Consider the following 27,881-nt stretch of genomic DNA (forward strand, 5'->3'; position numbering starts at 1 on the left):
ACTATACAGAAAGTAGTAACTTTATCATATCCAAATACATGAGTATTATGAAAACATAAAACTTGTACAAATCAAAGCCATGAAATTGGATAAAGTATCCCTCTGTTATGGGAAGACAACGCTAAAGAACAAGGTTCAATTCAAAGGATGATGAAATATTTGTATCATCTTAAACCAGGCTGCCTGAAGGAGCCTCTGTTTTCCTTCTTTGGTCCTTACTATTTCTACCTCCATGCATTTTCTCTAGGTAGTCTCCAACTTTTCCAGTTCAGTAGCATAACCAAGATGGAGAAGTCGAGTCCAGCGATAATATCTAGCATCTGCCTAGCTATCTCTTATTTCTCAACTCAACACTGAGTTAGTCTAATAACTCAGTGTTTTGTTCAACATAAAAACGGACATCCTGAGGCTTCCATCACAAGACTTCTCCCCATGTCTCCCAACTCAAGAGCAGTGAATAAATTCCTGGTCACTCAGGAACATAGTTTGCACATAATTTTGAATTCAAGCCAAATGTGACGACATGTATGGAATTCTATGCCTAAATCTCTTCTCTCTCCATATCTCTTTTGGCACTCCTTTCTCTAATGGATCAATGCTTACCTTCAAGTTCTTCCACATTACAAATAATCTCATCTCCAAAATGTCATTCCTGATGCCTAAACAGCAAATAGTGGGCAGTGTCTACCCACTTTTGTTTTTTCTGGTTTTCAAAGCAGTAGCTTTCAAAAGAGCTTTCGCCATCCTGCCCTTCCCATTTTGTAGGACATCTTCAAAGACCTGCAAAGCTTCCTTATCATCTTTCTTAAGACCCACTTAAAAAGACAAGCCCTCTACTTTCCTGCTACAAGACAAAGTAATCAAATAAAACAACTTCATAGCACTGATAGTGCTAATCTGATCAAATGATTACTTACTATACTAAGTTATAATTGCCACACTGTTTATATATTCTCCTCATGAGCCTGTATTGAACTTACCTTTTTCTGTTACCTCACACTTAAATTGTAAACTGTTGGGAGTAGAGACTGCCTCTTCCTTCCCCCACCTCCCCATTTTGTGTATACAATACTTGGAGCAACAAAGTCTTGGCCCCAGCAGAGTTCCTAAGCACTATAGTAATAGTGAAAGGAATAAACACATTATACATAAGACTGTACGTATATATCACTTGTTGATCACTGTTGTAATCTGTTCTATATAGGAAATATCACCTTAAGAACTTCCTAGTAAACTGAATTTGCAATGGCAACACAATTCAGTACTGTAAGTGGAAATACACCATCTCTCCACTAAGACCATATTCCTACCTTTGCAAGCGGTTAGGACTGCTCTTTGAAAAATCCTCCTCTTAACAGTTTATTGCCAATTACACTTACCAGGATTAGAAGATTATTTAGTGTCATAATGATATACTCGCAAATAAAGCGAGTCTTAAGTTTTGTAATGGTGCTTTTGCATGGGGTAGGTTTTTTGGTATGGGTTTTGGGAGTTTTCTTTGGCAGAATATACACCAAAATGAGCAAAATTCCCAGTCAACAGCTGCCAAATTTAGGGTTCTTTTAACAAAGTGGAATTGTCCAGGTCTTGGGAAATGGTAAAGATGTTATTTAAAGTAACTTAGATTTCCTACCCCAAAAAGTTACTGATGACATGTGAAAGTTTCCTTGGCAGTCACAGGTATGATGCGGGAAACTGCTTGACTTGTAAGTGATCAAGTAGCTGCTGCATACTTTAAAATTCACTAAATATCATCAACATTCTGCTCTGTATAAAAAGAAAAAAAAAAAAAAAAAAAACACCCCAAAACCACACCAAAACTGCTGACAGTTACAAAACCCTCTCAAATTTAATTTAATGAAAATCATTACTTACCTTTTCAATACTGTTACAACATAATTAAGATGTTTATTTCAGACTCACATTTCTAAGATCATATAAAATAACAAGTGCTGTTCTAAGATATGCCTTTATATCACTCATTTAAAAAGTTAAATTGCTTAAATCTTAAGGATAGACTATAATCCACTGGTTACAAAAAACAGCCCCCTAACTGACATATTCACACAGTTTTTATGCACCTTCGCACTTTCATAAAAGAGAAATAGCCCCCCCACCATTTGAATGAATCTAGATCACAAAGACATTAAGACATTTCCTCTTTTTTCCCTTCACACTAACAAATCCCCCAAAGACTACAGGCAAGTTTCCCATCACCACAGGGGTGCAAAGGCCAAAAAGCAAACTTAATGAGGCCAAACGGAGGCCTTCTCTTGCAGAAATGTTAATCATACTCTTAAGAGAAACAGAGAGGTAAAGAGAACCCCATAAAATCTGTAAGTGTACAAAATCACTTGTGCTAAAAACGTTTACAGCATTTCTTTTATCCAAGGTTACCATGAAGGGCTTTAATTCAGAGGAACTAGTGGGAATACAGTTCCTCTTATTAAAATATATTAATTAGTGTAATATATACAGTTGTCTCCTTTGAAAAGCAAAGCAAACCCATGAGAGGAACAGCAGGGTCCTACAAGGACCCGCCCACCATCTTGGATTTGCTCCTGTGAGTCTGGAGTCCCAGAAGCTGCCTCTGAAGCTTCATTTCTTTTCATGTTTAAAACCTTCATTTACAGGCATAAATAACAATGGCATAATCATTAGCAGCAACAAAGCCCAAACTTCAAGAATGTGCTATCATTTTGATAGTGACTCTCAAAATAGAAAGGCTAATCTACAAATTGTCATCTAGCTTTCAAATTGCAGATTGTCAATGAAATCACTCAGTGTATTTCCCAGGTCTGAAACATGACTGTCACTGACACTGGTCTTAGTGCTTCATTTAATATGTGCACATAACGGTGCTTATTTGGTTTAGAAGGATATCTGGATCCCCAGAGTTTGCAGCAGCAGTGTAAGTACAATTTCTCAAAAATACTATCCCATGTGCTGGCTGATTGACAAATAGCACATTTTAGCAGTCAGCAAGTGCCTCTGAACAGCTTATTTCAGGTGAATGTAATTTTAAAGCATAATTTTGGATACCAGTGTAGATGGGAAGCTGTAAGTGCCTACCACAAAAGACATCATCTCTACATGAACACCACTCCAAGAAACAAATTACTGGAGGTTGCAAATGTGTTTTGGTGAAAAATTACCATGTGTTCACAGCTGACAGTGATATTCTCAGTTTTACGTTTCTGATTTACACATAGATATATTTGTATTCAGTCTATGTTTTTCTGCAGATCTGCTACTGGCCTAAAGATATAGCAGTAAACGTACGGATGTTCTTAAGAAAAAAAAAAAACCAACCAACCAAACAAACCACAGTCTATAACCTATTTAAAAAGAAAACCCACACTACCAAACACGATCATTCTTATTTTCACGTACGCTATTGCCATAAAGCTTGTGCAAGTCAAAATATATCAGTCATTTCACTGGCAGAGACCTCTGCAACATGAGCTTATGAGAGTTAGCATGGGTGAGAATGATTAGCCTTGTAACTCATGCAACAATTCTGATGATGCCTAAGGAGAAATAGTAGCCAGCTTACCCTGCTGATGACAGGACCAAGAATAATATTTTTTGTCACTTAAGTAATTACACTTCATGTCTTCATACACATATGGAGCAGACAGTCAGTGAAGGTGTTAATTTTACAAGTCAGTTTTTAGAATTCAGCCACACTTTAAAGTCATGTTTGTTTAATCACTGCTACCACCTCATATATACAGAAATTATGCCAACAGTACTATGTTTTTGACTGCAACCTTTTTTAATAAAAGGCACAGAAAGCACCAAGCTTGATCAAACTGTGACTCAAACCAAATAGAGGCTCCCCTTACTGTGAGGCCCTTGGTTTCTCTGAACCTAAGGAGCATTCATCCACCATTCTGGCACTTAGCTAGCCATACCAATTCCTTAAAGGTTTAAGGAAGACATGGGGAGAAATGAGGAAAAAACACATCAGACTCGGATTCTGTTAAGTCTTGCATGAGACTTCCCACTAAAGGAAATTAATTTGTGAAGAATAAAACAGGTAAAGGTTTGTGGGGAAAGAGGAATAAAGCAATACAGCAAGCAGACCCATTCCAGGTTCTGTACATGTGTAAAAGACCACTTTTCCAAAAGTGTTCCCCTAGCAGATTTCCTAACAATTTCAGAAGTACTGAGGATTGGGAGAAGTATATTCTATCCTAACTTGTTTTACTGTTTATTTTAGAAACAGAAGTGCATCTACTGTATCGGTGATCACAATTTCAGTATACACCGAGCCAAACAAGAAAAAACCCAACTTCACACAGTTTCTCCAAACACTACCGTAACATGTTGAGTCAGCAACAGCACACAAGAAAAAAAAAAGCACTATGAAACTTAACTCACTCTCATATCTCCTATGTCATGTTTGCTTTTTTTACTCAACAGACTACCAACCAAGTACTTACTAGAGCCATACTTGTCTGACTTGGGTGTAAAAATATCACCAAAGATACAGGCAATGTGACTGAAACCAAAGTAAAAATTCTTACCAAAAACAACCCACATACATGCCAAACAAAGAAACCAAACACTGGCAAGCAGTTCTACAAAAATTTAATCACTACGCTACTACAAAATTTATGTTCAAAAAGCACTCCCCTTTCCCCCAATCACAATAGCAGCAGAGTTTACTTTTTAAGTTTTATCTTGGCAATTTAGAAAATTAGACTTCAACTTTAAAAGCTATGAATTTCTTGAAATAAAATCATCTGACTGCAATATTCACTACTACCATTTCACGCAACACAGAAAACTGGAAAAGAGAATACTGCCAATCTCTTACCTCCTTGGGACCTTTCTCTCATACACAAGCAGTACTTAGCCCTGGCTTTTGAGGTATGTTTCTCCTTTCTGATCTTGGGAGAAAAAAAACTATACATTTCTGATACCAGTGTTACACCAGTACAGGTATAACAGGCAGTCTATCTTTTACAGTGAATTCAGGTGTAAAGACAACAGCAAACAAATCCTGGTATTCCAAAAAGGGGTATCTATGAAAGGAACTGATGAAGCACTGATATGTGCCACAAGCAATGAATCCATATTTAACTTGCAGGGTGTTTAACATTTGAGCAACGGAGAAGCAACACTGGAAGTAATTTCCAAAGATCATCTAGACTACTTCCATAAAGTAAGGGCAAAAGTTATCAATATTACTCCTGACATATTTAGAAGTCTGTTCTTAAAAACATCTTGTGATGGAGATGCTATAATCATCAAATAGAATTGGTTCCATTGTTTACATTGTCTTCTGTAGAAAGGACAGGATATAAACACACAGCTTATTTTTACTTCTTTTTTTTTTTTTTGCAGTTGACTTAGGTCTTTAAAAACTTACTCCTCCCCTCAGTTGTATCTGTTCTAATCTAAACCACTCCAGTTCTAAAACTCCCATGGTATCTACAGACTTTCTTCTGATGGCTGTTCTAGGTGCGCTCAGGACTCCCCTCATTTGAGCCATGTTTGTATTTAAATGCTTCCCAGAACTGGACAAAATTCTGCAAGTGGTGCCTTACCACTTGGGAGTGGAAGAGCTACTCCATACAGAGAGCCTGTTTTAATATACCTGCATGCTGTCTGGCATTTCTCATAAAAGTGTAACACTCATGCTCAGCTTGTGATTGACTATAAACCCCAGAAATTTCTTCAGAATAGCTACTTTACCAGTGTCTATACAGCAAGCTTATTTACACCCAAAGTATTTTTACTCAGCCTTACTCAACTCTACCCTATTTTTTTCAGATTTGTTCTCCACTTCAGGATTCTTGTAAACCTTTCAATTGTGAGATATCTGAATTCTGGTTCTGTCCTCAAATATACTTGCAGATCCTTCCAGATTGTTCCAGAAACTAAGACACAGAGAAAGCAACAGTGGAAGGAAGACTGAAAAACAAAATGCCTTTCAATTTCAATCCTTAAGTGTGTAATTAAAACACTTCTCACCAGCTCACATGTTAAAGCAACAATCAAAGCAGTGCTAGACAGTTAAAAAGAATGTGTAGATGAGTTAAAATATGTAAATCATGGCATAAATTATTCTGGTACATATAAATGGTACATAAAGGGAAACAAAAAAAAAAGTTTGCTATAAGAGCAGGGTGTTGTCTTATTTTTGGTTCTATACCATAGGCAAACAAGAATTCATTAAAACAAGCAACGTGCAGGAAAGATGCAGTTTTAAAAGTACTATTGACTTAAAGAGAATAAATTTTATCCTCAAGTAACTTCTTTTATTAACTTCTAAGTAGCTGTAAATACCTAAAATACTACTATAAAATAAAAAGGTTTTCACTTGTCATTATTTGCTTATGAGAACCCATCCCACCTCCAGAAAAAGTACGTTCAAAACTTTGATACAATATAAAACTACAAGCCTAGGTGTTTGGAAGATGTTAAGAAATCCAGTGGAAGAATAAAGGATCATGCGAAGCCAACCTGCTAAATTTTGATTTACTTCAGCAGAAAAAGGGAAAAGCCAACTTGATAGACATCAGCAATAAATGAGATATAAAGATATAATCCAGACTACATTTGTTACATGAATAAAACTTTTTCTTTTCTTTTTTTTTTTTTTTTAAATGCTTCAAGGTTAATGGAAAGCAGAGGAAATCTGTAAATTTGGAGGTAGCAACTGGAGATTAAGTGCTAATCTAAATTCTTAAAGCCAAAAATTCAGAGGAAAAAAAAAGAGCTATAGGCACATATACATGGGCAGGAATGCACCAACACATCTGTATAGCTGCACATGCAAAAAGTAGCTAAGGACCTAACACCTCATATATACGTAGTACCTACCCTATTAACACATCCAGCCAACAGCAATATACATCTGTTTGGGGAACTTGCACCTTCTTTCTATAAAATGCGGTCCAATCATTATTTTAATGGAGAAGAAGAAAGTAACTTCAAAATGTCTCGCCTTATTAACCAGAACTTTCTTTCTGGCCTATATAACCTTACATCTCAACATCCATCTCTACATGTAAAGAAGAATCTCCCTAGAAACCAAATAAACAATGGAAGTGCAAATAGCATGTTCTGCCTCCTGATTCATCAGAAGCACTACCTCAAAAGCTTTATAATTGACAGTGATTCCTGGTGGGAGGCAGGGAGAAGGAAACTTTACAATGAATACAGCTTTGTTTTTCACTTATTAGCATGAGTTGCAATGCTGCCAAATAGAAAGAAAAAAACCCTCTCTCATCTGCAAACAAAACACATGTATGGAAGACAGAATTCACTTGTTCAAAGTCAATTTTTTCATATATCTTAAGTATAATCAGCTTAAACAAATACAGTTTCTAATTCAAAATGACAGAATCAGCTAGGTTGGAAAAGACCTTGAAGATCATCTAGTCCAACCATTAACCTAACACTGACCATTCCCAGCTACACCATATCCCTCAGCGCTATGTCAATGTGACTCTTAAAACACCTCCAGGGGTGGGGACTCCACCACCTCCCTGGGCAGCCCATTCCAATGCCTAACATTCTGTAAAGAAATACTTCCTAATATCCAGTCTAAACCTTCCCTGGCACAACTTGAGGCCATTACCTCTTGTCCTATCACTTATTACTTGGTTAAAGAAACTCATCCCCAGCTCTCTGCAACCTCCTTTCAGGTAGATGTAGAGGGCGATGAGGTCTCCCCTCAGCCTCCTCTTCTCCAAACTAAACAACCCCAGTTCCCTCAGCCGCTCCTCGTACGACATGTGCTCCAGACCCTTCACCAGCTTCGTTGTCCTTCTCTGGACACGCTTGAGCAATTCAATGTCCTTTTTGTAGTGAGGGGCCCAAAACTGAACACAGGAATCGAGGTGCGGCCTCACCAGTGCCGAGTACAGGGGTAAGATCCCTTCCCTGTCCCTGCTGGCCACGCTATTTCTGATACAAACCAGGATACCATTGGCCTTCTTGGCCACCTGGGCACACTGCTGGCTCATGTCCAGCCGGCTGTCAATCAACACCCCCAGGTCCCTCTCTGACTGGCAGCTCTCCAGCCACTCCTCCCCAAGCCTGTAGCGCTGCTGGGGGTTGTTGTGGCCCAAATGCAGCACCCGGCATTTGGCCTCATTGAAACTCATACAGCTGGCCTTGAGCCATCGATCCAGCCTGTCAAGATCTCTCTGTAGAGCCTCTCTACCCTCGAGCAGATTAACTTTATTGCTTTTGGTTTCTTTGGGCTTTTTCTGAAGTTTCACTTCAGAAAAATCAAAAGAGGCATTTGTTCACAGACAAATTTTCTGTGGTTCTCCATGACCTTTCTTAGCAAATAAGGCTTCAAGATTTTTCAAGCTGCAAATTTTTATAAGAATACAGTAAGTTTTGCTAGTTCTCCTTTTATTTAACAAGATTTCCACTGACAGTCTGTTCAGTGAGATTTTTTTTTAAGCAAAAAATTTGGTTTCTCTATAATACACAACCATATATCCTAGCTCAAATTCCAAGTTTTAGAACACTGATTACTGAAAAATACACTAAATGTGAGAACAGTTTAGAAAGAGAGCTTATTACTAACAGCACTACTAAGTACACTCTGACCCTACAGTTCATCTTTTGGGGCAAAATTTTTGAACCATTGTTTCCATTGAATGTATTCAGCTGTTGGCAACCAAGTAAATCAGCAAGATTTCCATTTACTTCCAATGCATTCTGCAAATGGGCAAATAAAAGTGACATTACTATATCTCTAAAAAAATATTGTCATTGACCCCAATAAGAGATGTTCCCCTCAGGAAAAAGAAAAAAAAAAATCATACTAACTTTAAGCATGTCATTTAAAGAGAAAAAGACTCCCGACTTCTATCTCATTATTTTATAACTGTTCTTATCTGACAAAATAAATAAGAAATCATTTCTTTCTCCCCATAGTTAAACCAAGAGGCATTTTTAGACTCTAAAAAGGCCAGTGTCAGAAGATCATATTTTGGACACAACTGAAAAAGAAAATTAACTGAGTGGTAAAATGCAGCATATTTAATGAATGCAAATGAATATGAGCCACCTGCTGCTGGTCAATACATTGCAGCATGTTTAAGAAAATTAATTTGTTATGTACCTTTGTTAACCAATGTAATTAACTTTATGGAAAAAAATTGTAATTTTATTCAGTTCAATCATTTGACAACAAAATTTTAAAAAGTAATTGTATTTTACCAAAAGACAAACAACAGTGTTTTGGAACTACTGGTTCTAGCCTTCCTTTTGATTGCACTTCAGAAAGAAAATGGGGACCAGTTATATAGAAGGTACGTATGTATACAATCACATCCTTTACAAAACCGTTGTCTTACTAGGAAATCTATTTCACTTCACAAAAGGGCAGTCATTCTCTTAACAAAGCAGCTGAAAGGAAAGTAGCAACAAGTAAATGTCTCCTTGCTGTGTCTTTGAAAAGTGTATGTTCCATCACGAAGCAGCCATCCTATCTCACTTGGTGTGGATGCAAGTGCTGGTGTTGTTGTATATTCTGTGTGATCTCAAGTGGAGAATATACATGAAGAAGGACCATGAGAAGGACCGCCATGAACCTCTCCTCACAGATAGCTATAGATTCCTCCCAGATTTTAAACTGATAGCTGTCACAAAAGTCCTCCTCAAGACACTTTTTACTCAGCAGCTTCATACGGTTTACACTGAGGTGACCAATCATGGCCTAACAAAAAGATTAGTGTATCTGAAAACAATACAAGAGATGTGAGTAACACTCTTTGCTATCTCCAGCAACACAGTTTCAAGAACACTTAAGGCAGTCAAAGAGAGAGAATGCTTGGGCATCTGAAAGACAGACAACAATTTGAGGAGATACCTGTCTTCATTTGAAAACAAGTGCTCCTTAGAGCCAGCAGGAATTTTTCCAAAGAGCCAGAAAAATTTTGGCTGCATTAGTCCCTATCCAAGTGCTATTATTAGTAACTAAGTTGAACAATTACAGTTCATCTCAAAGTATGATTAATGGCAACAAAATAATATCGTGCCCCACCAATCTTTTTCTGTAAAATCCTACACTTTACATGACAAACACACATGTGACGGGAATATGTGGTCACTAGGCTACTAAGCCAAACATACAAACAACATGCCTAAGGAAAAAAAGAAATCTGGGACCATAATTGAAGACTAGTTCTAGCAAAATACCAGTCCATCAGAGGGATTAGAGTTCAGGCCCTAGCTGTTGCCCTTCCTGCTCTACACAAAGCAGGGAATTGATCGAGATAAAGGACTCACAGCAACACGATCAAGCAAGAAGGGACGATAACAAGTTTTGAAATAAATCAAGTCCATCTCTGTACCTTTAGGACTTCAACATCAACTTCGACCACAGACCACTGGTCTTGACACTTTGATATGTTTCAATAGAGATAAATAACATGCAGAGTGTGATAGCTCCTATAGGATTTGAGGAGCACTGCTACAGCACAGAGGAAGCCAGCACGTGCACTGTCTTCACACTTCTGCTTATGTAGTGTTACTAACAGACCAGAAGAGAGTGATGTAGAATTGGAAAGATTTCAGATCACTCCCTTGCTTAGAGAATAACTTACTACTAGTTCACACTAGCCTCCATCGTCCTACAGATTCCTTCCTTGTCAGCTCCACACAGCAAAATTAACACACTGTCAGGAGGGCAACATTCAGGCTATGCATTCTCAGGGTTCACCATTTTTCAGAAGCTCAGGGTGTGCAATGACTACTTTTGCCTATACACATCATCTAGGAGATAGCCCAAAAATAAGGGGCACTTATCCCACCTTGTGCCATTGTTCAAGTCTCCAGTCAGCATGTTCAGATTTAATGGTGTGAGAGACATCTTAGATGAGTACATCTATAAAATGTGCTTCTGTAGAAGACATCCCACAGACATGTCACCTTTTTTTCCCTTTTGATATCACTACATTTGCTAAGCTTTGAGAAGCCCTTTCAGCAGTTTCCACTTCAACATATCCTGCTGTCATCCACTGCTCAGACTGTGGGAGCAATAAGCAGTATCTGAGATAACCTCTAGACTACCAAAATCCACCCTGAGCTAACCTTTCCCAGATGCTGATGAGAAAAGCTCTATGGAAAAAATGTTAAAAGGGTATTTTACTATTTTTCATCTTAAGACTATGTCAATCCTTAATTCTTGTTCATTAGACTATCTTGGAAGACTATGAACAAACCAGGCACCTTGTCTCTACTATGGTGCATTCCTCCTCATTTATCTCAGTCATTTACTACTGGATTTTCTTCTCAGTGTGGATGTTTCTTTTAACAACACAGACTGAGGTATTCTCCCCTCTGCTAGCACACTCCTGGAGCACGTTGAAGGTGCAGGTACTAAGGGAGCCAACTTGGAAAGGTGCCTTCCTAGATTTGTTGTTTGTAAACAGAGGGAAACTTGTGGGCAAAGTGGCAATTGGTGGCAGTCTCGGTCACAGTGACCACAAAGTAGTTGAGTTTCACATTATTGGCAATAGGAAAAAAACTGCCAGCAAAACTTCGACCCTAGATATGGGTAGGACAGGCTTCAAGCTGCTGAAGGAGCTGGTCAGTAAGGTCCCCTGGTAATGTGCTTTTGAAGGTACTGGGATCCATCAATGCTGATCACTTTTTAAGAGCCATCTCTTAAGAGCACAGGAGCAGGCAATTCCAAAGTGCTGGAAGTCAAGCAAGTGTGACAGAAGGTCAGCTTCGCTGAGCAGGGAATCTTACTCTAGAAGGAAAGTGTATGGACATTGGAAGTACAGGCAACACAGGAGAACTACAGAGATGCTGTTTGCCACTGTAGGGAGAGAACTGGTGCAGGCGAAGCTCAATTACCATTCAAGCTAGCCATCACTGTGAAGGACAAACAAAAGGGCTTTTTTAAAATATGTTAACAGCAAAAGGAAGATCAGAGAATACATTGGTCCATTATTTGATGATGTCAGTCACCTCACAAATAAGGACAGAGACATTTAATTCCACTTTTGCCTCTGTCTTCAACACTCATGATGAGCCCTGGGACCCCAGAGCCCTGTGTTGAAAGACTGTGACTGGGGCAATGATAAACTCCCAGTCGACCCTGAACTTGTTCATGACTTGCTGCTCCAGCTGGATGTGCATAAATCTATGGGGCTTGGTGGGATTTGTCCCACAGTACTGAAAGAGCCGGCCAGTGTCATCACAGGACCTCTCTCCATTATTTTTCAACAGTTTTGGGAGTCTGGAGAGGTCCCAGCTGACTGGAAGCTGGCAAATGTTGTCCCCGTTTTCAAGAACATTAAGAAGGAAGACCCTGGTAATTACAGGCCTGTTAGTCTCACTTCAGTGCCTGGTAAAAATATGGAGAAGGTTATTCCGGAAGTTATTGAAAAGACACTTGAGACACCATGCAGTCATTGGTCACAGCCAGCACGGGTTCATGAGGAGAAAGTCCTGTTAAGCCAACTTAATTTCCTTTTATGACAAGATCACCCATCTAATTGACCAAGGGAAGCCAGTAGATGTGGTGGTTTTGGATTTTAGCAAAGCTTTTAATACTGCCTCTCTCAGTATCCTTCCAGGCAAAGTGTCCAGCATATGGCTAGACAAGCCCATAATACGTTGGGTAAGCAATCAGCTGAAGGGTCAGGCTCAAAGAGTTATAGTAAATGGGGTTACATCCGTGAGTGGTCAGTCACCAGTGGGATTCCCCAGGGCTCAATTTTAGGGCCATTGCTCTTTAATGTTTTTACAAATTATCTGGATGCCTGAATCACATGTACATTAAGTAAGCTTGCCAATGATACTAAACTAGAAGGAGCTGTGGACTCCCTCAAGGGTATAGAGAGGCCTTACAGAAAGATCTGCATAGACTAGAAAGCTGGGCAATCACCAAATATATGAAGATTAACAAGAGCAAGTGCCAGATTCTCCACCCAGAACGCGATTATCTCGGTTACCTGTACAAACTGGGGGATGAGAGGCTGGAGGGCAGCCCTGCAGAAAGAGGTCTGGGGGTTTGGGTTGATGGCAAGTTGAATGAGTCAACAGTGTACCCTGGCAGCAAAAAGGGCCAACTGTGTCTTGTGGTGCATCAAGAACGGCATAGCAAGCTGCCCAAGGGAGGTAACTGTCCCACTCTACACAGCACTGGTGCAACTCCACTTCAAGTACTGTGTGCAGTTTTGGGTGCCTCAATAGAAGGAGGACATCAGACTGCTAGAGTGTGGCCAGAGGAGAGCAACCAGGATGGTGAAAGGCCTCAAGGGCAAGACTTTCCAGAAGCTGCTGAGGTCACTTGGTTTGTTCAGCTTGGAGAACAGAAGGCTGAGGGGTGATCTCATCACAGTCTACAACTTCCTTAAGGTGGGCAGCCAAGTGGGAGGTGCTGATCTCCTCCCTCTGGTGACCAGAGACCGGACACAAGGAAATGGGATGAAGCTGCATCAGGGGAAGTTCAGACTGGGCATTAGGAAAAGGTTCTTCACTGAGAGGGTGCCTGGAACAGGCTCCCCAAGTAAGTGGTCATGGCATCAAGCCTGTCAGAGTTCAAGGAGCATCTGGACAACGCTCTTAGTTATATGGTTTAGTTTTAGGTAGTCCTGCGAGGAGCAGGGAGTTGGACTTGATCCTTATGGGTCCCTTTCAACTTGAGATGTGCCGTGATTCTACGATTATTCCAGATTTTGACAGCCCAAACAGGGATCTTAAACTCTTTCATACCACTGCAAGCAAAGAAACTTACAAAGTGCATTGGTATAGAAAACATTAATTAATGTTTCCATAAAAAAAGGAAGGGTACATTTTACTTAAGCAAATAGTGACTTTGCAAGCATAGCATCAGGAAATTGGGTAATGGGAGGGCTAGTTCACAGAGTTAAAAGAACAGGCCAAGTTGAACAGAAGGATCACCTCTTGCGCAAGTATGAAAATCTATTTGAGTAGAAAAACACATACATATGCAGAATTCAGTCATTTTGGTAAAGAAATTAAGATAAAGGTCCAGCTGTACATATGGGTCTATTTTTTTCTAACCCTCAGAATTGATGTTTTGAACAATTCTGTAAGATTTTTAGTAGCTTTATCCAACCACTTCTAATCAACAATCCTCAGAACAATACCCACTGGCTCCGCGAACTATGAATTCAGATGTGAGAACATGTAACTTTCCCATAAAGATAAATACCTTTAATAAATTCTACTGCTCAGACTGTCCAGGCTTGAGAGGTGGGCCTGTGCAAACACCATGAAGTTCAAGAAGGCCAAGTGCGAGGTCCTGGACGTGGGTCAGGGCAATCCCAAGCACAAATACAGGCCAGACGATGAGTGGATGGAGGGCAGCGCTGTGGAGAAGGACTTGGGGGTGTTGGTTAACAAGAAGCTCAACATGACCTGGCAATATGTGCTCACAGCCCAGAAAGCCAACCGTATCCTGGGCTGCATCAAGAGAAGTGAGGGCAGCAGGTCAAGGGAGGTGATTCTCTCCCTCTACTCCGCTCTTGTGAGATCCAACCTGAAGTACTGTGTCCAGCTCTGGCATCCCCAATATAAGACATGGACCTGCTCGAGCAGGTCCCAAGGAGGACACAAAGATGATCCCCTGATAGGGTGCTGGAGCACCTCCCCTATGAGGACAGGTTGAGAGATTTGGAGTTGTTCAGCCCAGAGAAGAGAAGGCTCTGGGGAGACCTTATAGCGACCTTCCAGTACTTCAAGGGGGCCTACAAGGAACCTGAGGAGGGACTCTTTATCAGGGAGTGTAGTGATAGGATGAGGGGTAATGGTTTTAAACTGAAAGAGAGTAGATTCAGATTAGATATAAGGAAGAAATTATCTGCTGTGAGGGTGGTGAGACACTGGAACAGGTTGCCTAGACAGACTGTAGATGCTGCCTCCCTGGAAGCATTCAAGGCCAGGTTGGACGGGGCTTTGAGCAGACTGGTCTAGTGGAAGGTGTCCCTGCCCATGGCAGGGGGGTTGGAACTAGATGATCTTTAAGGCCCCTTCCAACCCAAACCATTCTGTGATTCTATGACTGTCCCCAAGTACAGCCAGAACTCTTAAGAGTATTACAAAACTAATTCTGTGTTCCTGAAAGTAGATATAGACATAATGTTCTTGCTCAGAGATTGGAAAGAATAAATGATAAACTGACTGGTAAATAAATAAAAAGCAGTATTTGTATGATGGAAAAAACCTATATATCAAAGCTGAAGTAGATGATAATGGCTGCACATATAAACAGGTATGCACAAGGATCCAGGGGGGGATGGGACACACACACAGGAAAAAAAACCAAAACAAACAAACAAACAAAAAAAAAAAACCACACAAAAAACACACGAGGCCACACTCAGTTCTCAGATTCCAGAGTAACTACTGATTTTTGTTAAAATCTATGGGACTATTAATGTACCTGAAGTAATGTATATGCACATATCAGGTCTGATTATTGTCAGTCAAAATTCCAGTTAAAGGCTACTTTCATCTGCCTTCAGTTAAAAGTAAAATAACATTTGGATATCAGAAATTGTGGTAGCAGAAGCAGCTACTTTTATCCCTGCATAAGTGATCTGAGCTGGCACTGCCCACCTGTTCAACTAAGAAGATTCTTAAGGACTAAGTTGTTTTTAAAACAAAAACATCATTTGAAAAAGTTCCCGAAAGGTTACTTCAGCTGCAAATTGATGTTTTTGTAACTACTTTCAGGCATGATGATTCAGCAACCTAGGGAAAGAAGAAAGAGCACTATCAAAGATCCCATTTCAGTATCCTCAGAAAATGAACATGCGACTACCAGCAACGATACTTCAGTAGATTCTGTCTGATTACATCCTGTACTACTGATCAAAATGAAGCATGGAGAGGTGATTACCAAAATTAAAAAGGAGAGGAATGAATTGGAGAGAAAGAAACTTCTGCTCCTCAAGACAGTAACTCTACTTGTCTTTGGCACACTATGGTTCATGTATTTACATCAATTCTATTTTACAGATGGAAGAACTCAAATATGAAGATGTTCTATGCCACCTTTACAGTCCTGTAAAGGAATATAATCACAATATAGAACTGTTACGTAGTTGTCCCTGTTGTAATTCATTAAGCACAATGTTTTCTCTAAGGTGCATTCCTTTAAACTAGCTATGAGAGCACTTTTTCCAGAGTGTTCCAGCTGTTGTAATACACATTGAAAACAGATTCATTTCTCCTTATTTTCCTAAATTGGACTGGAATTGTTTGGAATACATCGAAAAACCACCTTGTAACAGCAAATCAATTTTAAGAGAGGAAAAAAAGTGAGAATTTCAGTCTTGCTGCCACCCTCATTGCTGGTGGTTCAGTTTTCAAGACTCATCCTTCTTTTTAACTGGCCACTCTAATAGCTTATGTCCTGCCTCTTAATTGGATGTGCTAAAAGATAGTCCTCCTACCGCACATTAGGATGTGGCTTACCCTAGAATTCCAACTAAGGTATTATGCAAAGCTGTCCTGAAGTGAAGTCCACAACTGTCAGACTTAAATACTAATCTCTCTTCACTAAGATTAGTCTCCCTACAGTAAATAAATACAGTGCACTTACATGCTTGCTGCATTGGAAAAACACTTCATCTTCACACACAGAAATATTTCCAGCCTTCTACAAACATGGCTGTCAACATTACAAAGACACCAACTCTAAGTAAGTATTGACAATGTCTGTCTAAGCACTGGTTCGTTTTAAATTGATGCCATGCCACTGTGTCTTCCAGCCTCTGGTTCATTAGTATTCTGTGTGCCTACTCCCAGGAACCACTTGGGAAACATATGCAAGATGATCTTTACTGAACTATGACTTCTTCATAAACACACATAGATAGCTACAGCAAACACCACAATCCATTTCTGTGATACCACTGCATGTGTAAGTGTCAACTAAAGCCATTACCCAAAGCTGAATATTATTAACTAACTATTATAACAACTATCAAGCATTCTCCAGGACAGAGAACAAAGAAAAGCTGAGGTCAAGCTCAGCACTGCCATAAGGACCACCTTAACAGTGACCCCACTTTGGTCTACACTTGAGTATGTCTGCACAGAACATATCTCCTGGTACAAGGACTGAGTCAGGAAGTATTTTTACTGAAGTTTGAGACAGCTATCCTGTCTGAGAGGTGAAAGGTGTCAAAAATCAATAGTACATTAATCACCTCTAAGTCGAGCTGAAGTGACAGTTCTCAACGTTTGTTATCCTTCAACTGGCAGTAACCAGAATAGAGTAGTGGAGGTACAAACGTTAAAGGAACATTTGATAAAAAGCAACAGAAGAGTCGACAGTAGAGAGACTCTCCAGACAACACTTAACAGTATTTTTCACAGTGATGCCATTGGGCATTACCTAGATGTAAACTCTGTGACTAGAAAAAAGAATATTAGGAGTTTATCCTTTTAATGCCCTACAGCCATACCCCTGTACTCAGGGATGAAGGCTTCTCCTAAGAACATCAAGGGAATCAGAACAGGAGCTTACTCAGAGGGTGTGGGCACAGGGTGGGGAGGAAGAAAGGTGTCTTCAAGCAGCTGGTTCTCATATTCTTAAGAATATTATTAAGAATATTATTATTAAGAGGTGCCAGCTAAAGGAAATACCTCCTCAACTTAAGATGTATACACTTTGACTTTCATCACTGCAGTCTTCCATGAAAACCCTATCATCATCCATCTGAAGCATTGATATATAAAGAAGCTTTACATCATTTCCTAGCAACACAACTAGTACTACCAGCACAAGCTAGGCCTTAGTCAGTAGCCAGCTATACTCTTGCTCTTACAGACTGTACAGGATTTTAGTCACAGAAATATCTTTTTAGATATTTTATTTAGTGTCCTTCAAATTACAGGGTGCTGTTCTGCATTCAAATATGCATATACAAGTCTGTCACTGCAATGGCAACCACACACCTAATAAAAGATTTTTGGTCTCCAATTTCCAACTAATTTTCCTGGTTTCAAAACTCCTTCCGTGCTCCCCATTCCCCTCCCAGCCCCCCCCCCCCCCCCGCAATTCTAGAAAAGATTTTTTAAATGGCAGTTTTTCAGCATAATCTTAAGCACAATACGCTAAGGAGGAGTTTATACTTATGGAAGGAACCTCATACGTAAGCTAAACCTTTAACATATAATTGTTGTATGATTTTTTTTCTGTGCTATTATATACAGAAAAGGGATATTGAAAAAATACTCAAGTGGAAGGTAAAATAAATTGATTTTCCTTTCAAGAGCATAAACTGCAAATGGCAGAACAATAAAGGCCTTAAAACTACTTATTTTCTACAGCCTTCCTCCCATGGTATTTACAGCTCTTACTCTACAGCCCCTTACTCCTAAGAGTGCTAAAACTCTTCAAAAGGGTAGGAAGAGCTAAATTCATGAGATAATTGGTTCTGCTTCTTTTTTAAAAAAAAAAAAAAAGATAAAACACTTCCCTCCCACAAATCTTTGCTGCTTAGAAGAAGCACCTCCCAGGTACCAAAAGACTAAAGTAGTCCCAGGAAATGGCACGAGCCAGCTATTTCAGTCATCGGAAAGCAGGGGATCAGCCACCTGGCTTTATGCACGTTTTCCCTGCTATAGTGAGCTATATTCTACACTGTGTCACCATGACTCGGCTGGCAGCCTACTGTGTGTCCAATTTACAGCATAGTGTGAAAGACTACCAAAAACATACTGCTATGTTATACAGTACAGCGTACTGCACTAAAAAGAGGTCCAAAGATCAAAGAGAAAGATTATTTGATACCCTTCTTCTCCTCAACACTTCTTCAGCTGAGCTTGTAGAAGAGCCACAGAAGGGTAGGGGAAGCAACTTAGGACTCATGTCCATCACTGTTCCCTGTACAGCCTCCTTTTCAGCCTCCCTAAGAATCTGTGAATTTGTGATCCACTCTCCATTGTGAGCCCAAATGAGGCATACTAGCAAAGGTAAACATCTATGAAAAAAATCTCTAAGTCGTATTCCTAAAAACCTATATTTAAATTCCTAAGCACTTAATACACAAATCATTAAATAGATTTTCTAATATACTTGCCCAACACACAATAATAGCAAGATGAGTTTCATGCACAACCAAAACCAAGATGATAATTCTAATGCCTAACAGAGACTAAACTAAAAGTACTGATTTTAACAGACTCCATCTATTTCCTTATGTAATTCACCTGTACACATTCTAAAGAAAACTCTACTTTCTTTATATTTGACAACTTCCTGCTCAATTATTAAGACAGGGAAGGACAAACTGTTGTTGCTTAAAAGCTACATGGCTTCTTGGTTGAGCATATCTAAGCAGAGGTCTCTGATTGTATTAATTTTCAGAACATCCTAAAAGAAAAAGTAACATCCCAGTTTTATCACCTCTTATTACACTTTCTTCAATCCACTTATTGTTTCTTTGACCTACAAAGGGCTGTCATCATACCTTTGATAATTATAAGAACATGTATTTCTAGTAAAAATATTTACATGGGTGTACAATAACTTCATATTTTCTCAAAAAGCTTGCCAGGCATCAGCATCTGTTTCAAAGCTTTCCAAGCATAAGAAACACTTCTCCCCAAACCTGCATGCAATATCTACAACTGCATGTAAATGCCTGCTCCTATAAACATACATCTGCACATATAAATGAGAATCAACTTTAATACAACATCAGCCCCTGCTCCTCCCCAAATAAAAAAGAAAAAAAGAGCAGCAGGGGAGAAGCAGAAAGGATAAGTTTTATACTGTTCAAAGACAAGACTGTCTTCCAACATATTTATAAAGCTGTTTTAAGGAAAGCACAATGATCAGGTTTTCTTCATGATCACAAAGGACGGGACAAGTGGTTTACTTCACAAATAAGGAAATTGTAGCTTGACTGCTAAGAACTAGGCAACCTATGGAAATATTTAAATAGATTATGATTATTTTAGTTTAGGCACATCCATGCATTAGCAATATCTTGCACTACACATTTACCTATTTACAGAGTGGCACATTTTAAACTGAGGAGATTATTTACATGAGGCTGCTGCACTTAATCATGAAATTAAGGCAGATCCAACAATTTAGAGCCATGACTGACTAAACACTGCAGTTGTGAACCACACAGAAGGTAAAATCTGACAACAATAGCCTAGATACATACGCTCCAGAGCCCAGAAGCATGAATAAGATGATTTCCCAGGGTATCAACCCAACCTTGTATTTCTAAAGTTGTTGAAGTCTACATAGAGAAAAATAGCTGTATTTACATGAAAAGTACACACAAATCTCATGCTTTCAAATTTGGCACTCAGTTCTGAAAAATCTGTCCTGACATTTATTTTTATTAAGCTCTGACAAACAGCTTCTTCTGCTTAACTTAATCTCATCAAAAGACCCGAGCAGATGAATTTAAGCAGGCACTGCTCTACTGTAAGTCTAGCCACTAAAAACATGGCAGTCCACAAGCTTCCAAAAAGCGAGCCTGCAGCATCATGCTCACTACTGTGTATATTAACTAACTGCAAGCTGCAGCTTTAATCATGAGCATAGCTGAACAGAACTCAAGTTACCTGAGCTTTAAAGACTCTTTAAGGAAATAGATACATATATTTAACAATGTAAGGAGAAAAAAAAAATACCACCAAACAAAAGCCACCCCCACACTAAAAGCATTGTTCCATAAGTGGGCTTAACAGCCACTTCTCACACTACAAGACTCACTGTACTTGAGCTGCTTTGACATTTCAGCAGCTCGAGATGGACAGCTGTCACATGGAAGGAAATCAAAGAACATATATTATATGTTCTTATATTAATCTTATATAAGAACAGTTAATGCAGATAATCAAACCTTCCTTTTACTATGCTTTTTTTGGCAAAACCGTGCGAGTTCAATAAATTTTAATTCAAGTCATAGAAAAACCTTTTGTTACTAACACTTTTGAGGTCAAATCAACCTTTGTTACAACACCACTGACATCAATAATATTACAAAATACAGAAATCTGGTGCAGTCTGCTGTCAATCAGTTCTCCTTTGAGCCACATTATGTTTCATTCATCATGCTGCACACCCTACCTCTGTACCCAGAGGGAAGGGAATTAAAAGGTCACATCTTAGCCAATAAAATATATTTAGCTATTCTGTGGGGAGAAAACAGTATCTCTAATCAGTCATCCAAACCAGACAACAGACTACCCAGAAGGTTGCATGCTGCTGCACATCAATAAACATCTTTATCTAGGAACTGAAATGAAAAATATCAAACCAGTGAAGGTATGAAAGGGGAACTCAAAGCCCTGTCAGAAAAATTACAAAATTAGAGCTGAGCACTGCATTCAGCAAATAGATGATTCAGACATGGCAGAAATAAGTAGTGCTGGGAGCTAGGTTCAGATAGCACACCCTGAAATTTTAAGTAACAGGGAAAAACACTTTGGATGCTTTTTATATCTATCTGTATTTTCTTTTGGGTCTCTCTACCAGTAAACACTTAAGTCAGCTCCTCTTTTCTTTACCTCTTCAGTCTTTACAAAACTGCTTCCCTCATAATTTTAAAAAAGTAATACCCTGCTGATACCAGTTTCGGGATTCTTTTAACCCCCAAAATTGATTTCTCCTCCACTCTTTCAGCCTCACTAATCTAAATCCTCCAGGAAACAGTCCTTATGGCACACGTGGAAATACGAAAGAGTGCCTAAATTGTACCTCTACTGCATGTCAAAGAAAAGATTAGATGCTTAAGATGCCAAAACCAGTACCGGGATACTAAGAAGATACATTGATTTTTGCCATCTATGCTACTACCAAAATGCATATAGCAGATTCATCATCTTACTGAAGAACTGTTTTCCCACTAGAATTACTGTAACTAGAATAAGACAAACTGGCATTCTCTACCCCCAAAAAACCCCATTGGTTTATGGTATTTCATCTCCTGAATGAACAGGTTTGCATACACACAACTACACTGAACTAAGCTTTATAACCTGATTGCAGTGAATTGCGTAGGGAAGGAGGAGGTACTTCAAATGCCAAACCATAAAGCTCTTTAAGACTGGAACAGAGAATCAAGACGACATGATTACAAAAACAGCACAAAATAGCTGGCTAAGAAAGAAGAATGACGACAGTGTCCATGCCTGGAAAGGGTTTGAAGCCACAGGTATCTGAACACAAGACGAAGAAAAATGCAGGTTTCTTAATGGGGAAAATACAAGAGAAAGAGCAAAGGAAGAAACATTGCCTGAAGCACAAAGAAAAACAAAAGTAAATTTGTTTGGTCAACTTTGCCAGGTACACATCAGTGAAGTTTAGCTAATGTTCTGGGGAGAAAAAGAAGGGGAGGTGGGGGGGCAGGGGAAACAAACCAAAACACCAAAAACTACAAACACCATCATTTTATTTGCAAGCTATAGTGAAAATACATACACAGTGTGTCATAGCAGTTGGAGATAAAAAAACATCTCTTATCTTATGCAACCTATCCTTTGTCAAGGCAGAATTAAGGAAATGTCTGTCATATAGGCATTCCCACTTATACAATACTGTCCACCTTTTTTTTTAAAAAAAAAAAAAAAAAAAAGAATAAATTCCTTACAAAGGTCTTCATCAAAAAGAGAACAAAAAAGTAATCACTTCCCAAAGCGGACATGCAGAACCATATATAACCACCATCTAGCCTTCCTGCTGACCAGGTTTGAACTTTCTGTACTAATAAACTTGACTCCTGCCAATAACATCTGACTCCAGGAGCGGGTTCTGAGGACCACTTACAGAATGAGACATCACAGCACATGACCACAAGTGTCAGAATTCAACGCTTAAAATATATAAGGATCAATTCACTAAAACATGCAAGCATATGTTAATTTCTGTTGAAGTCTATAGGTCCTAGGTATACACGTTAATGCTTTCTGTAAGACGAAAGTGTGAAGCATCTAAGAAAACCTAAGAATTTCTTAAAACTCTATTGAATTGGGAGTATCCCTGTGCTTTCTGCACGTTACTCTTTCCACAACAGTGTAATTCTTGGCACTTGGTAAGAAGTACCCAGCACTGTGCTTGACTGTTCCTCATAAAAGCTGATTATGCTCCCACAGCCATTTACAGGAAGATTCAAACGCATGAAATGATTACCTACATACCTACTACTTTTGTTCATCTTTTACAGTAGAGAAACATTAATTTACAATAAATAATAAATCTGGCAAAGGAAAATTAATTTATTACCCTTAAAATAACTTTAGCCACTCAATTTGCCCCCCAGTCCTACGCGCAGAAAGCTAACTGCCAGCAGTGACTGCAGCACTAGTTGCAAGCATGGGATTTAAGCTGGCACTCTTGTTAGAGCTGAGGTAATTTAAGAGGAATGTCAGTGTGCATTTACTTTTCAAACTTTATTACTCTGCTTTAAGAAGAGAAAGAATGCCTGCTATTGTCATTTTAAAAATATTTACAAAATCTTTGGTATCTGGTTTTAGTCCTGAAGAATTAAAATCAAAACTCTAACTTCTCCTCACATTGTGTTTCTTTTATAAGAAAACAGAAAATAATAATTAGAGAAAACACATTTAGTGAAAGCAAAGTTTTTAAAGAGAAATGTGACCACTCTTCACTCTAGACAAAGTTCAAGACTACCGTTGAATTAAAAGGAACTGCATGTGGACAGCTCTGCAAGCTATGAGCAGTTGTGAATCTGGCTGCCTTTGGTATCCAAGCCATTCAACCCAGTTTCCTTTGAACGTGCAAGTTCCTACCATGGAGAGTCACAAGGAGATGAACATCTCAAGCTAATGAGAGCTACACCAGTTGCATAACTTTAATCCTAAATCAGAGGCCACATTCTCACCCTCCTGTCCGCAGATTGAATTTCCCTCTCTCCTTTTGGTAGAGAACAAAGTAACCTATTTTTAAATTCTCTTTAAAATCTTTATTTCTCTTTAAAGAGCAGGATGATGGAAACTGCCTTGGTGGCCATTTGGCAGCAGCATTTTCTCACAGCATAGGGATGTTTCAAAAATCACCTCTGTACCATGAAGGCCTTCCAAAGTCATCTCTAACAGACATGTATTTTATTATTACAGAAACCCAGGGAAGAAATGCAAAAGCTGAGCAGAATAAAGCAGCAAAAGGGAACCATGCAGGGAAGTAAAGAGGCAATTTACTCTTTGGCTTCACAAATAGCAGGCAACAGAAAAACCACTGAGTTTCCATGATACTTTTCCTATTAAACCAAATGCCTTTCTGCACACAGTAGTCCAAATTTGTAATAGCAGCATTAAGGATTAAAATAAAAGCCCATCCTGTCCAGTCGAAAAGGACTTCTAACAAACAAAGTGAACCAAATGAAGGAACAACAACTGATTCCCTCCATGCCCTCCTGCTCTGCTTAATTCCTGCTGTTGGGAAGGCACAGTACTCAGGTGATGGTGCCACTCAGCCCTTGTTCTCTCAGACAAGGCTCCCAAGACGATGCCATTTTGAGGTAGACACCTGTCCACTGGCAACAAGCATGAGAGCATCAACTCATTTTAAGCTGACCAAAATGAGGCTATCGCATGGCAACATCTTTCAGTCACTACAAATCGTGCTTCCAAACTGAAATAGCTACCCAGAGGTGAAAAGCTCCATATCACATTTCTAATCCCCATACCAGCTAGTCCTCTCTGCAATTTTTTTTATTTAACAATTCTTGTAAGTTTTCCTGATCTTATGAATCTTGCTGCCTTGAAAACGTTTCCTAGATTGCTTTGACTTACATCTAACAAGGATTTTTACAAATCATGTGAGAACTTTTCTGTTGCTCATTATCTATTTGATAAAACATAATTCTTAAGAAAAAAGGTCAGATAAAAATTGGTATAATGTGGGGCTCTAGTGGTAGTGGGGAAGTAAAGCAGCACATAACACCAACTGTGAAAAAGTAGATACTGACCTTTAGTATGAGAACAATAAGCAAAAGCATTTTAACAGATGAATTTAAACAAGGAGAAGGAAAAGGGAGAGAGCTTGGCATCAAATTCAACAATGTCTTGGGCTCAGGGAATACATCTTTGCATACAAGATGAGAAGCAACCCTATTTTTAGTGCACAAACTTGAATCTCGTAATTTATTACAGTTAAGCAACAGAAAAAATAAGATCAACACTGTATGCTTATATTAGCCTTAAAGGAAAAAATTACATATAGTACAGCAGGAAACCAATGTTCCCTACCAAAACTAGCTAGAGTTCAGTAATTCTAAGCACTCTTAAAACAGTCCTAGTCACTAGTCACATATATTGTCCTTTTCATGCTAGCCATGGTAACTTCTATAGCAGCCAGTTACACTCTGCTCTCAGTTGTATCATCAGCAAAATACTGTACCAACCATTGTAGTCAGTTTTAACACCGTGATTCAGTAGTTCTTTCAGACCAACGAGCTGGGCAGAAATTAAATCCTAAACTAGAAGACCTTCTTCCTTATATACACAGTACTATCACACATCCTATTGGCAAACATCATCAGCTCACGTCTTGCTGACAGTCGATATTCCACCTGTAAAGGAGATGTTTTTTCGTACGGAGCAGCAAGAGATGTAAAGCGTACTGTGTCTAGTGTGCTCCATCACACAGAGGATGCTGAAATTCTTACATCATCCTGTGAAACACTGGCATGGTTTTCCTAACTTTTAAGACACCATTTGAACTTGGGTATGTATCAGCAGAAGATTATAAAGCTAAAACAATACTGACAGTTGTCAGACTGTCAAAAAGCAGCACCAAAACCACAGGAAACATTGCAGTTTGCGTGTACGAACAATCGATCACAGTATTAGGAGGCCCCATTTCCAAAGTCAAGCAACATCACCGCTTGCATAAACACACACGGTTTTGAACCCTCAGCATGCAACCTGCAATGTCTTCCCATGGGCACCACTTTCATCCAAGACTACAGAAAAATGACACTGAAAAGCTCTTCTATATATTACTGATAACTTGCAATGGACCTACTTCAATCCACACTATAAATTGTTCGGTATTTTTGCTAGGAACTTTTGTTCTACTTGTTCTACTTCCCAAGCTGAGTACATAATGCCTTGATTCAGTAATACCCTGTTTAAGACAGAATGTATATCTTCTTGCTAGGGTAGATCATTAACTTCTTCATAAACGTTATTGGCTGGCAACACCCAGCCTAACGGGGGTTTTCAACTAGCATTAATTACAATCCAGTGCCACAGTGGAAACAGATGATTCTGGGCTTTACACCTTTTCCACCCAAGGTACAGCTGTTGATTGAAGAGGCATCCCCTGGATCGGACTAAGGCATATTTGAAAAACACAGGATACCAACACCCCACCCCAGGAGTTACAAGCCTCAGAGAGGAGGTTCCCAAGCTGTGTCTGTTACCTGGTGGGCAGTTGCACTCTGGAGGCGCTTCTCTCGCTACTCGCATTTTTGCCAAGTGCTCGTAGGATTTCTGTGGGCGAGAGAAGCGACGTGAGGGCGCTCAGCAGCTCCCACCGCCGCCGCGGATCAGCCGCCGGGCCGTGGCTGCGCGGCGGCGATGCCTGCTTCGCTTGGACTCGGCCCAAGGTGTCTCACTGAGTCTTCCACCCCCACAACAACAAAAACAAGCCCGACGCCACCGGCTCTCTCCCACCTCCGCCGCAAGTGCCCCCCGCCTTTTTTTTTTTTTTTCTTCTTCCTCTCCTTTCTTTTTTACACGCGCTATCGGAAAACGCGGGGACTGAGGCTCGGGCACGGCGGCAAGTTACCGAGGAAAAAAGCGTCCACCCGCGAACCCCCCCAGCCCACCTGCCCCAGCAGCCGTGGGTACCCCCCCCTCCCCGGCCCTCTCACGCTGCTCCACCGGCCCCGCCGCCCCCTCCGGCGGTGCGGGCTCACAGCCCCCGCCGCTCCCGCACCTCCCGCCTGCGGAGCTGCCCCGGCCGCCCCCCTCACGGCCTCAGCCGGCCCCCGGCGCCCCGTACCCGTCACCCCCATCCCCGGCACACACGTAGGCTGAGAGCAGCCACCCCCGTCCCGCACACCTGGGCGAGAAGTCGCTCCACTTTCTCCTGCATCATCGCATTCAGCTGCTCCAGGGAAAAGCCGGGCAGCGGCGGGAGCGGGGCGGCGGCAGAGAAGCCCCCTCGGGCGCCCTCGATGGCCGCGACCCTGGCCTGGAGGTCGCTGGTCCGCAACCCCAGGTAGACGCAGGAGGCGGCCGCCAGCGCCGAGAGGAGAAGCGCCAGCACCGAGCCGCCCGGCCCGGCCCGCCGCGGGCAGCGCTCCCCGCCGCAGCCGGGCTGTCCGCGGCCATCCCGTCCTGCGGCTCCGCGGCTCTCCCCCAGCGTACTCTTACACCCTTCAGCTGCGGCGGCTTTGATTCCCTTTCCTCCGCCCCCCATGGAGGCAATTAGTTTACAAACAGCGGCAACAAAAACAATAACAATCAAGTAGGAGAAAATAAATAACAAAAAGGCAAAATATTTTTTTTTTGTTGGGGGGAGGAGCGGGGGGGGGGGGGGGGGAACGCGGTAAGTAGAAGAAAAGCCCGCAACCGGCTCACACACTTTCAAGGCGGAGCGGCGGAGCGCACCGCACACCGACCGGCAGCGGGTCGCGACTCAGCCCGGAGGCGGGAGGGGGGGGGGAAGCGAGGAGCCAAAAGCCGGCAGCAGCGCTGGGTGCGGGGCGAGCCCCCGCGGCTTCCAACCGCCCTTCGGAGGGAGCAGCGTGCTCTGCTAACGGTTTGCCACTTGTCAGAGAGGTTTTTCAGGCGCGGGGCGGGAAGCGCCCCCCACCCACCCACAGCCCCCCCTCTGCCGCCCGCTCTCCTCCCCGCCGCCGCCGCCAGACTTGTTGCTCCCCCCCCACCTGCCTGCCGGCGCCCAGCAG

The 27,881-nt window shown here is 40.7% G+C and overlaps 1 protein-coding gene across 1 annotated transcript in view; it reads right to left on the bottom strand.

The window, feature by feature from the left end:
• Nucleotides 1-27,391, bottom strand: part of COL25A1 (collagen type XXV alpha 1 chain) — a 323,220-nt gene extending 295,829 nt beyond the window's left edge. The window contains exons 1-2 of the mRNA XM_074823252.1: nucleotides 27,032-27,391; nucleotides 26,388-26,457 (exon numbers count right to left, since the gene is read on the bottom strand). Coding sequence (XP_074679353.1) covers nucleotides 26,388-26,457; nucleotides 27,032-27,391 — 430 coding nt within the window. The remainder of the gene's footprint in view (nucleotides 1-26,387; nucleotides 26,458-27,031) is intronic.
• Nucleotides 27,392-27,881: the final 490 nt, after the last annotated feature.

Source organism: Strix aluco, chromosome 4, assembly GCF_031877795.1.
Source record: "Strix aluco isolate bStrAlu1 chromosome 4, bStrAlu1.hap1, whole genome shotgun sequence".
Lineage (NCBI taxonomy): Eukaryota > Metazoa > Chordata > Aves > Strigiformes > Strigidae > Strix > Strix aluco.